The sequence below is a fragment of the Penaeus vannamei genome, chromosome 29 (genome assembly GCF_042767895.1).
Source record: "Penaeus vannamei isolate JL-2024 chromosome 29, ASM4276789v1, whole genome shotgun sequence".
NCBI lineage: Eukaryota > Metazoa > Arthropoda > Malacostraca > Decapoda > Penaeidae > Penaeus > Penaeus vannamei.
In genome coordinates, this window is record NC_091577.1 from 29,253,270 (window position 1) to 29,268,269 (window position 15,000).

Here is a 15,000-nt window from a genome sequence, read left to right on the forward strand (position 1 = left end):
ATGTACTTATGCATTAATTATCAATTATGCATCATTAGAGCTTATAACTAGAAAAAAAATAATGATTACCGAAGATACGAGAAAGAACAATTTATGGCCCACTTTACAACTTCGGGTCCAAGTGATAATGAGCTTGAAATGGATTTTTGGCAAAGCAAAAAAAAAAAAAAATAAAAAAAATAAAAAAATAAATGAAAATAAAAAATAAATAAATAAAATAAAATAAAATAAAATAAAATAAATAAAAATAATAATAAATAAACAAATAAAAATAAAAACGAATAGCATTGTGTTCGAAGCCCCAAGGGAAAGCGAAAGAGGTGAAAAGACATCGTGAAATAAACACGACATACTTGCCAGACGAATGTAAATGAAGCGAATAACGGCCCAGAGTGAAGGGGATCATGACTCAGAGTGAAGGGAAGTGAAAGTGAAGGGAACAGTGACCTAGACTGAAGGGAATGATGTCCCAGAGTGAAGGGAAGTGAAAATGAAGGGGAAATCGGCCTACAGTGAAGGGGATGATGACTCAGAGTGAAGGGAAGTGAAAGTGAAGGACACAGTGACCTAGACTGAAGGGAATGATGTCCCAGAGTGAAGGGAAGTGAAAATGAAGGGGAAATCGGCCTACAGTGAAGGGGATGATGACTCAGAGTGAAGGGAAGTGAAAGTGAAGGACACAGTGACCTAGACTGAAGGGAATGATGTCCCAGAGTGAAGGGAAGTGAAAATGAAGGGGAAATCGGCCTACAGTGAAGGGAATGATGACTCAGAGTGAAGGGAAGTGAAAGTGAAGGGAACAGTGGCCTACAGTGAAGGGATTGATGAAGGGAAAAGGGAAGTGAAAGTGAAGGGAATAGTGGCTTAGAGTGAAGGAAGTGATGGTCCAGGGTGAAGGGAATGGTGACTCAGAGTGAAGGGAAGTGAAAATGAAGGGGATAGAAGCCTAGAGAGAAATGAATAATGGCCCAGGGTGAAGGGAAGTGAAAGTGAAGGGGATAGAGGCCTAGACTGAAGGGAATGACGGCCCAGAGTGAAGGGAAGTGAAAACGAAGTGAACAGTGGCCTAGAGTGGAGTGATGAAGGGAGAAGGTAAGTGAAAGTGAAGGGGATAGAGGCTTAGAGTGATGGAAGTGATGGTCCAGGGTGAAGGGAATGATGTCCCAGAGTGAAGGGAAGTGAAAATGAAGGGAATAGTGACATAGAGAGATATGAATAATGGCCCAGGGTGAAGGGAAGTGAAAGTGAAGGGCATAGTGGCCTACAGTGAAGCGAATGGTGGTCCAGGGTGAATGGAATGGTGACCCAGAGTGAAGGGAAGTAAAAGCGAAGGGAACAGTGGCCTAGAGTGGAGTGATGAAGGGTGAAGGGAAGTGAAAATGAAGTAAAACTGACCTACAGTGAAGCGAATGACGGCCCAGAGTGAAGGGAAGTGAAAGCGAAGGGGACAGTGACCTACAGTGAAGGGAATGGCGGTCCAGACGATCCTCACAAACGAGAAGGTCATTCCCCCAAAAAACCATTAAGACGATCGAAGACATGGCGCCCCTTAAGTGTGGCTTCCTCAGATCTGTGCGCTGATTGGCTGCGTGTCTCGTGCCGTGATTGGCTGTCTTAGCATTGCGGTTTTCTTTGAAGGAGCAACTGAAAAGTCTTTGCATATGCCAACAAAAAGAGTAAATTTGATTTGTCTTTTCTAGAATTATTGAGGGAAAAAAGTACATACGGAAACAAGTTCTAATTTCTGCAATCTTAAAAAGAAAAATAATAAATAAAAAAAATCGAGTTCCGTCATATACTACCGACTACGTCATCGATACGTCACAGAGTACAGAAAACGTCACGAAAACGTCACTGTATAGGGAATCCGCCCCCCCCCCCCTGCTCCAAGCTGCAGACACGAACACGATGTCGATACTGTGCTCTCCTTCAAGAAATCTCAGACTACTTAGAAATAGATTTCCAAGAAAAAAAAATAGAAAAAGAAAAGAAAGAAAAAAAAGAAAAAAAAAGAAAACAAAAAGAAAAGACAGAAAAAAAAAATCTCTCTCGAAAATGCATGAACTGCCGCTGAGAGCAAACTGCCAATTCCCCATTGTGTGCAGACTTTCTAAAGGATATGAGAGTAAACAGCCCAAAGAAGGCAGTTTGTTGGACATGCACGCTGGTCTGTAAATAATATTTTATGAAATCAAGTCTACCTCTCTCTTTCCTTTCTCTCTCTTTCTTTCTTTTCTCTCTCTGTCTGTCTCTGTCTCTCTCTCTCTCTCTCTCTCTCTCTCTCTCTCTCTCTCTCTCTCTCTCTCTCTCTCTCTCTCTCTCTCTCTCTCACTCTCTCTCTCTTTCTTTCCTCTCACTGTTCTTCCTCTCTCCCTCTCTCTCCTTCCTCTCTCTCTCTCTCTCTCTCTCTCTCTCTCTCTCTCTCTCTCTATCTATCTATCTATCTATCTATCAATCTCTCTTTCCTCTCTCTCTCTCTCTTTCTCTCTCTTTCTTCTCTCTTTTCTTCTCTCTGTCTCTGTCTCTGTCTCTCTCTCTCTCTCTCTCTCTCTCTCTCTCTCTCTCTCTCTCTCTCTCTCTCTCTCTCTCTCTCTCTCTCTCTTTCCTTTCTCTCTCTCACTCTTTCCTTTCTCTCTCTCACTCTTTCCTCTCTGTCTCTGTCTCTGTCTCTGTCTCTGTCTCTGTCTCTGTCTCTGTCTCTCTCTCTCTATTCTCTCTCTCTCTCTCTATCTATCTCTTTCTCTCTCTCTTTCTCTCTATCTGTCTCTATTTCTTTCTTTATCTCTCTCTCTCTCTCTCTCTCTCTCTCTCTCTCTCTCTCTCTCTCTCTCTCTCTCTCTCTCTCTCTCTCTCTCTCTCTCTCTCTCTAGACAGACATACGAACAAAAAGATACTTATATACAAAAAGCCACATACTTTGAGTTCATGTGCACATATGTGTGATCTGTAACACATGAATCCTTATATCCAGCCCTATTTTCTTACTCACGCCTTTCATCTTTACGTCTAGACACTTATTAAGCCTCCGTGGTCTCCTCATTAGATATAATTAGCATACAAGAGATGCTGATGAACTTTGAACCGAGAAAGCGTGGAAAATATGAAGAGGAAAAAATATCTCACGAACTGGCACCTCGCTCCATCCTCGTGGCTAGATAGAAAACGGGAAGAGAAAAAGAAAACGGAAGAGAAAAAGAAAACGGGAAGAGAAAAAATGGGAAGAGAAAAAGAAAACAGGAAGAGAAAAAGAAAAGGGAGAACAAAGAGAAAACGAGAGAAATAAAAAAGATTTTAAAAAGAAAACTAGAACAAAAAGAGACAACAGATTAAATAAAACGTGTCAGTAAAGAGAAAACCACAGAGAAATAAAACGAGAGAGAGGAAAAGAAGACGGAAGAGCAAAGAGAAAACGAGAAAAGAAATATTAAAAAAAAAAGAAATATAGCAAGCAAAACGAGAGACAAAAAAAAAAAAAAAAAAAATAGGACAAGACAAGACCAAGAAACGTAGACATGAAATAATTATGAAGGTTTCGTGATTGGGTTTGATTCATCTGAAATTGTAATGAAGATGGGAGGTTAATTTTGAGGAACAAGAGAGAGAGAGAGAGAGAGAGAGAGAGAGAGAGAGAGAGAGAGAGAGAGAGAGAGAGAGAGAGAGAGAGAGAGAGAGAGAAGGGGGGGGGGAGAGAGAGGAAAGAGGGAGGAAGAGAGAGAGAGAGAGGGAGTGGGAAGAGGGATAGAGAAAAGAGAGAGGGGGGGAGAGGAAATGGGGGAGAGAGGGAGACAGATAAAAAGAGAAAGAAAGAGAGAGATGGAGGGGGAGGGAGAAAAGAGAGAGAGAGAGAGAGAGAAAGAAAAAGAGAAACAAAAGAAAAGATAAAGACAGACAGACAAAACAGAGACGGAGAGAACCAGACACAAAATGAGACAGACACAGAGACAGAGAAACACACACACACACACACACACACACACACACACACACACACACACACACACACACACACACACACACACACACACACATACACACAAAACATTTGAAACTCCACAAACTTTTAAACCGCCATAGTTCATTACCAATGTTCGACATAGATAACTGAAACCTATTAGTTTTCATAATTGGCTAAATGTCTAATTACCGGGGTGTTTTTTGTGTCGTGTGGTGCAAATGGAGCTATTTATAATCAATAGGAGCCATTAGTGTTGCAAATTATTTATTTCACATGTTTGTGGGGTGATATTTGCGTGCGAATCTTGTCTGTGTGTGTATTGCTGGCTCTCTCTCTCTCTCTCTCTGTTTGATTTTATCTTTTCTCTCTCTCACTTATGGCGCTTTTACACCGAGGCGGCACGTCGCACGTGGCATGGCACGTGGCACGCCTCTTGAAAATGGAAACATATGAAACCTTTCACACAAAAGTAGCGTGGCATGTAGCATTTACCACGTGCGACCTGCTTGCTACGTCAAAATTGGACTTGCTAATTTTTATTTAATCTATTTAGTTATTTAATTACTCATTTATTATTATTATCATTATTTTAGCGTGCGACGCCACCTGGGACAATGTTGTCAGATTTTGATAGACCTTTTACATCCAAACTCACGATTAACCAAGTTAACATAAAGGTTTTAAAATCATATAAAATATAGCATTATTATACAGAGTAGTTTTGAAGTGTAGAAAGATTCCGTCAAGTACATTTGACAACACGGCTTCACTCGCCCAGTGAACGAGGCTTCGAACGAGAGGGTCATCACACGCGGTCTGGCAGGAGGAAACAGTGGGGTGGGGAAGGCTTGATCAGTAGCAACCCGAGGAGGTGTCATGGCGCCTGCTTTCATGATTGTTCAGTGAAAAGTATAACCATTAAAATCATCATTTCCCATCCTCTTTGGAAAATTGAAGACACCAAAATGATCGACCGTATTCACAAAGCATCCGTAACTTATGTGACGTCATCAAAATAAACTCCATGTGCTCTGGTGACGTCATCAAAATAAACCCCATGTGCCCCCCCCCCAAAAAAAAAAAAAAAGAATCAGACGGCATGACACTTCCTCGAGATGCTACTGATCTAGCCTTCCCCTTGTCTCCTGCACAGCTATGCCTCTTCCAGACGATGATCTAATCAACATATTTATACAAACTGTTGGATATAAAATTGTTCATATGATACATCACCACATTACAATAAAAATACCCTCGGTGATAGAATTATGAAAACATTTTTCCTCGCAAGTAATTTCAGGATATTGGAATAAATTTGCCTTATTTTATCCCCAAAAAATATCTACTTTATTACTCCGAGTAATAGATAGATAATTGTCACAAGATTAATTAGGACTTAGCACAACCATAACATCGTCAACTCTGATGATGCCAGTTTGTAAACAGAGTGACACATGCCACGTGTAGCCTTGGTCTGAAGTCACCGTGCCATGTGTCATTTGTCACGTGCGATGTGTGACCTTGGTATGAAAGTGGCCTTCATTCTTCCTGTTTCCCTTACTTCTCTCTCTCTCTCTCTCTTCCCCTCCCTCCCTATCCTCTCCCCCTTTCCTCCAATCCCCCTCCCCTTTCTCCTCCCTATCCTCCTCTAATCCTAACCCCTCCCCCTCTCCTATCCCCCACACCCCTCCCTCCCTATCTCCCTTCCCATCCCATCACCCCTCTCTCTCCCTCCCTCACACACCTCTCCCTCCATCACCCCCTCTCCTCCTTCCTAACTCCCCTCCCCCTCCTCCATCTCACCCCTCTCTCCACCTATCCCCCTCCCTCTCTTCCTACCCCCCTCACACTCTCTCACCCCCTCTCTTCCTATCCCCCTCCCTCCTCCACCTATCCCCCTCACCCCCTTTCCCCTCATCTCACCCCCTCCCCCTATCCCCCGCCCCCTCCCCTCCTCCCTCCACTCTCATCTCACTCACCCCCCCTTTCCCCTTCTCCCTCCACGACAGGACCTGGGACGACTACACCCAGGGCTTCGGCAACCCGGGCGAGGGCGAGTGGTGGTTCAGCCTCGACGCCCTCCACGCCCTCACGTACCGGCAGCCGTACGAGCTCAGGTTCCTCATCCGGGACATCGAGCAGGGGGTCTTCGAGGCGCATTATAATACTTTTAGGTGAGGGTTTTTTTTGTGTGTTTTGTTTTGTGTTTTGTTTGTTTTGTTTTGTTTTTGTTTCGTGTTTTTTTTTTTTTTTAGATTTTTTTGCCCTTATTTGAGGTTTTCATGTGTAATATATAAGTGAATAGATAGACAAATGTATTTTTTTTTGTCTTCATTTTTTTTTCTTTTTTTAGTTTTTTTTCATGTGTAATAGATAGATGAATGAATAGATAAATAGATAAATGAATAAAGATTCACTATCCACGACATCGAATGAGGGTTTTGTTTTTGTTTTTTGTTTGTTGTTAATATCTTTGTTATTGTTTGTCTTTATATATGTAAATATATATACAGATATATATATATGCATCTATATATACATATTCATACATATAAAAAAATGTTTATATATATATATATATATATATATATATATATATATATATATATATATATATATATATATATATATACATATATATACATATACCTACATACATATATATATATATATATATATATATATATATATATATATATATATATATATATATATATATATATATATATATAATATGTATATATAGACATAACACACGCTCAACCCCCTCCTCTATCTACCCCCCCCTCCCCCCAGAGTCGAGGACGAGGGCCACCTGTTCCGCCTGGTCGTCGACGGCTTCTCGGGCAACATCTCCCAGGACGCCTTCAAGTCCAAGCACCACGGCCGCTCCTTCAGCACCTGGGACCGCGACCACGACAACTGGGACAAGGGCAGCTGCGCCATCAACAACGGCGGCGGCTGGTGGTTCAACGCCTGCCACTACACGACGCTGACCGCCCCGTTCCCGACCTCGAATGACCGGGACGCCAAGACGATCCGCTGGCTGAACGGGGAGACCTGGCTGGTGCTCGATGACGTCACTGTCGAGGTCCGGCCGAATAACTACGCGTTGAGGTTCAATGCGCATAATTTCGAGTGAAGGGAGGGGGAGGGGGGGAGGGGGAAGGAGAGTAAGGGGGAGGTAAGGGGAGGAGGAGGGGGAGGAAGGGAAGGGAAAAGGGAGGAGGGAGGAAAGGGGAAAGGAGAGAGTGAGAGTGAGGGGGAGGGAGAGGAGGAGGGGAGGAGGGAGGAAAGGGAAGGGAAAAAATTAAGTGAACATTTTGGAGTGAGGGAGGAGGAAGAGGAGGGGAGGGGAGGAGAGGAAAATAGGGAAGGGAAGAGAGAGAGAAATTGAAAAAATGAGTGAAGGAGGGGAGGAAGGGAGGACAGGGGGGATGGGTGGGGAAGGAGGGGGAGGGAGGAGGAGGGAGGAGGGGAGGATGGAAGGGAAGATGGAAACTGAAAATTTTTGAGTGAGGAGGGGGGAGGAAAAGCGGAATTGAGAAGGGAGGAGAGGGAGGAACTGAAAAAAAAAATGAATGAGGGAGGGGGGGGGCGAGAGGAAAGGGAGAGGGAGGAATTCAAAAGGGGGAAAAAGAGGTGTTTCAGAAACCGAAAAGGGAGGGGAGGGAAGGAGGGGAAGGGAAGGAGAGAGAGAGAAAAATTGAAAAGGAGGAAAGAGGGGTGATTAGAAGCGAGGTGGGAGAGGGAGAAAAAAGGGAAAGGAAGACGGGGAAGGGAAAAGGGTGAAAAAAGGAAGTGGGAAAGGGGGAGAGAAAAATTGAAAATGAGGAAAAAGGTGGATTAGAAAGGGGGAGAAGGTGGGAGGAAAGGAAGAGGAGATGTAGAGAGAAAAAGAACGTGGGAGAGGGGTAAATAGCGAACAAAGAATTACAAAAAATGTAAGAAAAGGAGGCGGAGGAGGGAGATAAAAAGGAGGAAGAGAAATAGCGGGAGGTGGAGATGGAAAATATAAAGATAAATAGGGAAATAGTGGGAAGGAAAGGGCGGGGGTGAAGAGGGAGAGAGAGAGAGAGAGAAGAAAGAGGGAAAGAGATAGATGAGTTGTAAATGGAGAGAGAAAAAATTGGATGTAGAAGGGAAATAAGAAGAGAAAAGGGAGAGAATTCAAAAGAGAAAGGGAGGGGGAGGGAGAGAAAATAGATAATAAAAAGGTAAAGAGAAAGGGTGATGATGTGGAAGAAGAAAAGAAAGAAAGGAGAGATGAAGATAGAAGACAAGGAGAGGGAAAGGGAAGAAGGGATGAAAGGAGAGAGGAAGGAGGAGGAGGTGAAAAGGGATGGAAAAAGAGTTAAAAAGCAGGAAGAGGAAAGGTAGAGAGATAAAGAGAAGCAGGAGAGGGAGATGAAGACAAAAAAAAAACAAGTGAAAAAAGAGGAGAAGAAAGAAGACAAGATGGAAGAAACGAAGAAAGAACAAGAAAAAGACGAGAGAAAAAAACGAAAGCTGGAAGAAGAGAACATAGGAAAGAAAAACAGGAAATAGAGAAAACAAAGAATAAAGAGGAAACAGACAAGGAAATGGAAGAAAATGAGATGATCGAGGACTTAGAAAACCAAGCAACAAAATAAAAGCAGTTTTTAGTTAAAATAACAGAATCACTTCCATTGTTTGCAGTGAATTATGCAAATTTTCAAAGAATATATATAACACATAATGCGTGTGTGTGTTTGTGTGTGTGTGTTTGTGTGTGTGTGTTTGTGTATGTGTGTATGTGCGTGTGTATGTGTGTCTGTATCTGAGTGTCTGTGTCTGAGTGTTTGTGTATGTCTGTCTGTCTACATGCGCAGCTGTCTATGATCCTGTACACGCGACCATGTCTGTACGCGCCTGAATACGTACATGTACATATTTGGAGAGTGTACCTGAGTGTACATGGGTGTCTGCGCTTACAGCTGTTAAAGAATCCAATTGCTTGAAATATTAATAAAACTATTATTACTTTTCTACTCATTTTTATTCAGCTAATGTAATCTTTGATATTTTGAATATATTTCCCGGCCTAAAAGAATATTTTTCTTTTCCTTTACAAAAAATGTGTAAAAGGCATTAAGAAAAAAAGGAAATTAAATTTTGAATTATCAGTAAAAATAACAGTAATATTTTCATTGAATAAGATAAACATATATTCGGAAAAAAATTGTAATTCATACAAAAATGAAAGAAAAAACCTGCAGAGGTCAAATTTGAATTGTTAATTCACCAGCTGACAAAAAAAAAAAAAAAAAGAAACACAAAAAAAACACGCACACACACACACACATATATATGTGTATATATATGTAAATATATATATACATATATATATATATATATATATATATATATATATATATATATATACATATATACACATCTCTCTCTCTCTCTCTCTCTCTCTCTCTCTCTCATCTCTCTCTCTCTCATCTCTCTCTCTCTCTCTCTCTCTCTATATATATATATATATATGTATATATATATATATATATATATATATATATATATATATATATCAATAAGAAAAGCCAAAGAATGGGTAAAGAGGGAATAGAATCAAAGAAAGATTATTCGTAGAACTTTTATTTCTTGCGGGAAGGGAAGAAGTGCATCTTTTGAATTGAAATAAAATACAGTATTTGTGGTTCTATATTTCAGCGGCGTCTCGACAAGAACATGCATAAGACAACACACAGTCAAAATTATGTGTGTGTGTTTGTATGTATCGTGATGTATGCATGTATGCATGTGTGTGTGTGTGTATATATATATATATATATATATATATATATATATATATATATATATATATATATATATATATGTATGTATATATGAATGCATGCATATTTATACACACATACATATATATACATATACATATACATACATACACACACACACGCGCGCGCGCGCGCATGTGAGTGTGGGCATACAAATGATAAACTACACAAGGATGCACGTACAATACATCCAGATATACTGTCCACACAGCCTCTTAAATCTGACAGAGCAAACCGCCAAAAATGAATGTAAAATCAAAATTATTGTTATAATAATAATAATAGCGATAGAAATGATAATAGTGATAATAATAATGATAATAGTAATAATCACTGTAGTAAAAATAATTTAGAAATAATAGCATTGATAATAATGATAAAGAAGTAATGATAGTAATAATAATAGTAATGATACTCATTATCATTGTTATTATTAGCATAGATGAATAAATGACTAAAATAGGTAGATATAGATGTCAATTATTTGTTTATTCTTCTAAAACCCCTAACAGTCGTATGGTCATCATCCTTAAAGTCGTTCGGTAGTTTAAGGTCATTAATGGTCGTCTTAGTGTGCTATAACGACCTCAAACTAGATTAATATTTTAATCTTATGATACATATATACATATATATGTCTATATATTTTTTTTATCTTTTTATTTTTAACGAAAGTTGCTTATGAAACTGTTATTAAAGTTGACAATTGTGAAAGTGGAATTATGAAAACTTTAGAATGTCATAAAGATTGTTATAAACTTCAACAAGGAATAGAGTATTACTTATTAGTTATTACGAAAAATCACAATTTCTTCACACTACAAAAAAGTTACAAAAAGGTGTCACAAAAAGCTAAAAATAACATAGAAGAATATTTAAACACGCTAGGCCTTTAAAGAAAAAAATATATATATGGATGAATTAAAGAAAAAATTAATCCAAATGTAGAATAAATAACCGCCGTGTAATAAAAAGGAAGATATGAATAATAAATAAAATAAATAAAAAACTGAGATTTAGTAAAAGAAAGAAAAATGAAATAACAATAAAATGGAAATGAGATACAGTAAAAAAAAAAAGAAATGATAATAATAATAATAATAATAAATGAAATTTTTTTTTTAATAATAATAATAAAAGCTAAAATAAAGATAAAATGACACCAAGACTGAAAAACGGGAAAAAAATGAATAAAAATTAAATAAATATGAAACAAAAATAAGATTCAGTAAAAAATGAGAAAAAAAGATAAAGATAAAATGCAAACAAGACAGAATTAAAAAAATAATAATAATAATAATAAATAAATAAATAAAAATGAAATATAAAGACGAAACAAAGATTAGATTCAGTAATAGCCGCCCGCCAGCCCAAAGTAGAACGAGGGCGGGGGCGGAGAATACCACGCCCAAGGAATCCTATGGGCGTAGATGGCACGCAGAGGCACGGGCGGCGAAAGGGGCGTGGCTTCGTAGGGATGTGGGCGGGCCGAAAGGAGGTCTTCGTGGACGGGTCTTCTCAGCAGGTAGGTCGTGGGCTGCAAACACAAGGATAGATAGATAAGTTAATAGATAGATAAGTAAATAGATAAATATTCTTTATCTTTTATTTTTCCTTTTATTTTATTATTTTTTTGTGTGTGTATGTGGGCTGCAAAGACAAGGGATAGATAGATAGATAAATGAATAGATAAGTAGATAGATAGATATTCTTTCGATATCTTTTAGTTTTCCTTTTATTTTTATTTATCTTTATTATTATGTGTGTGTGTGGGGGGGGCTGCAAAGACAAGGATAGATAGATAAGTAGATAGATATTCTTTCTATATCTTTTAGTTTTCCTTTTATTTTTATTTAGCTTTTTGATTATTTGTGTGTGTGGGGGGGGGGGCTGCAAAGGCAAGGATAGATAGATAAGTAGATAGATATTCTTTCTATATCTTTTAGTTTTCCTTTTATTTTATTTCTATTTATCTTTATTATTATTTGTGTGTGTGGGGGGGGGGCTGCAAAGATAGGGATAGATAGATAAGTAGATAGATATTCTTTCTATATCTTTTAGTTTTCCTTTTATTTTTATTTATCTTTATTATTATGTGTGTATGGGGGGGGGGCTGCAAAGGCAAGGATAGATAGATAACTAGATAGATATTCTTTCTATATCTTTTAGTTTTCCTTTTATTTTATTTTTTATTTATCTTTATTATTATTTGTGTGTGTGTGGGGGGGGGGGGCTGCAAAGACAGGGATAGATAGATAAGTAGATAGATAAATATTCTGTCTATATCTCTTAGTTTTCCTTTTATATTTATTTATCTTTTTATTTTTTTTATGTGTGTGTGGGGGGGGGGGGGGCCTGCAAAGGCAAGGGATAGATAGATAGAGAGATAAACAGATAAATGAAAATATACATACATATATATATGGGGAGATATATATTGTTTCTATCTCTGTTTCCTTTTCTTTTCTGTCTTTTATCTTTTTTTCTTAGGCCTATATATATGTTAGTAGATAGATAGATAAATACATACATACATATATATATATACATAGGTAAATAGATAGATATTTTTCCTATCTCTTCTTATTTTTCCTTTTCTTTTTTTTTATAATCTTTTTTTCGTTGGCTGCAATGACAAGGGGGAGGCTGGTATATATATATATATATATATATATATATATATATATATATATATATATATATATATATATATATATATATATATATATATATATATGTGTTGATAAATAGATAGATAGACAGAGAGACAGATATTCTCTGTTTACCCCATATGTAGATAAATAGATAGATAGATAGACAGATAATCTTCGTTTCCCCTTTTTTTTCTTTACATTTTTGTCTCTTTTTTCGTGGGCTGGAGAGACAAGAGGAAGGCTGGTAATTTGTATTCTTCGTGGGCGTGTACGTTAGTGTGTGTGTGTGTGTGTATGAATTTGTGTGTGTACATACGTTGCATATACACGTGTAGATTTTTTTTCCTCGCTCTCTTTTTCTTTATCATTTTCTTTTTTTCTTTCTTTTTTTTCTCCCGTTTTGTGTTTATTCGTGTATGTGTTTTTCATATATATAGACTTAAGGCAGAGAGAAAGAGAGAGAGAGAGAGAGAGAGAGAGAGAGAGAGAGAGAGAGAGAGAGAGAGAGAGAGAGAGAGAGAGAGAGAGAGAGAGAGAGAGAGAGGGAAAGAGAGAGAGAGAAAGAAAGAAAGAAAGAAAGAGAGAGAGAGAGAGAGAGAGAGAGAGAGAGAGAGAGAGAGAGAGAGAGAGAGAGAGAGAGATATACATATATAAACATACACTTACGTAATACATGTTCAATCAAACAAACACACATACAAACAAGACACACACAAACATACAAACACACACACACGCACACAATTAAACAAAACACACACACACACAAACGCACACGCACACACAATAAACTTTGCGATTCGCTGCCTCCCAACATGGCATCCCCCCCCCCCAACCCCACTATCCAAACATACCCTTCTCCCTCCCACATCTCACTCCCTCCCCACCCACCTCCATCTCCCCTCTCCTCCCCCTCCCTCATAGCACCCGCCCTCCTCCCCTCCCACTTTCTCCCCCCCTCCCCCTCCACTCCACTCCCCCCACCCCCTCCCCTCTCCCCTCATCCCATCCCCCAGGGCACACGCACAACGGCCTCGTATATTGGCCCCAAGGCGAATAAACGCACAGGGTGATAAATGAGAAGACCAAAGGAAAGGACAAGATAAATGAGCAAAAACCCGAAAATAGACTAACTGGCCACCCCGCTAAGTGTAAAGAAAATGGGACTTTTTCCAAGAGGTGAAGAGGGGGGACTTATCGATATTGAGGCATCGATTAACTAATACATTTTTCCTTATTTGGCCGCGTTGGTCGTATCTTTGTTTATTTAAGAGTGTTTGAGTGAACGAAAACACACACATAGATTTACATGTACATGCGTGTGGGAATCTACATTTGTATCTTTATCTATCTATCAACATATATATATATATATATATATATATATATATATATATATATATATATATATATATATATATATATATGTTTGTATATATGATTAAATATATGTATATGTATGTATATATCTGTACAGATATATCCACACACAATATATATATATATATATATATATATATATATATATATATATATATATATATATATATATATATATATATATATATATATAGCGACTTATTGATGTCTCTATAAATTTAGTTTTCTATCTACCTATCTATCTATCTACCTACAAATCTTTTTATCTATCTAGCTTTCTACGTACGCACGTACCTACCTCTCTCCATATACACATGTATGTACATTTGTGCACAGACATTCACACACAAATAATACAGCCTTTAGCTTCACCCACTGACTTCACCCTCTAATATCAAGCCTCTGACTTCAGCCTCTGACTTCGCCCTCTAATATCAAGCCTCTCACTTCACCCTCTAATATCAAGCCTCTGAATTCACCAATAACTTCACCCTCTAATATCAAGCCTCTCACTTCACCCTCTGACTTCACCCTCTAATATCAAGCCTCTCACTTCACCCTCTGACTTCAACCTCTAATATCAAGCCTCTCACTTCACCCTCTGACTTCAACCTCTAATATCAAGCCTCTGACTTCACCCTCTAATATCAAGCCTCTGACTTCACCCTCTGACTTCACCCTCTAATATCAAGCCTCTCACTTCACCCTCTGACTTCAACCTCTAATATCAAGCCTCTCACTTCACCCTCTAATATCAAGCCTCTCACTTCACCCTCTGACTTCACCCTCTAATATCAAGCCTCTCACTTCAGCCTCTGACTTCACCCTCTAATATCAAGCCTCTCACTTCACCGTCTGACTTCAACCGCTAATATCAAGCCTCTCACTTCACTCTCTGACTTCACCCTCTAATATCAAGCCTCTGACTTCACCCTCTGACTTCAAGCCTCTCACTTCACTCTCTGACTTCACCCTCTAATATCAAGCCTCTCACTTCACCCTCTGACTTCACCCTCTAATATCAAGCCTCTGACTTCACCCTCTAATATCAAGCCTCTGACTTCACCCTCTGACTTCACCCTCTAATATCAAGCGTCTGACTTCACTCTCTGACTTCACCCTCTAATATCAACCCTCTCACTTCACCCTCTGACTTCACCCTCTAATATCAAGCCTCTCACTTCACCCT

The 15,000-nt window shown here is 38.7% G+C and overlaps 1 protein-coding gene across 1 annotated transcript in view; it reads left to right on the top strand.

Annotated features, from left to right (window-relative positions):
- Positions 1–7,299, top strand: part of LOC113830289 (angiopoietin-related protein 6) — a 29,171-nt gene extending 21,872 nt beyond the window's left edge. Inside the window, exons 4-5 of the mRNA XM_027383495.2 lie at positions 5,965–6,129; positions 6,752–7,299. Of these exons, the coding sequence (XP_027239296.2) occupies positions 5,965–6,129; positions 6,752–7,097 (511 nt within the window). The 3' untranslated portion in view covers positions 7,098–7,299. The remainder of the gene's footprint in view (positions 1–5,964; positions 6,130–6,751) is intronic.
- Positions 7,300–15,000: the final 7,701 nt, after the last annotated feature.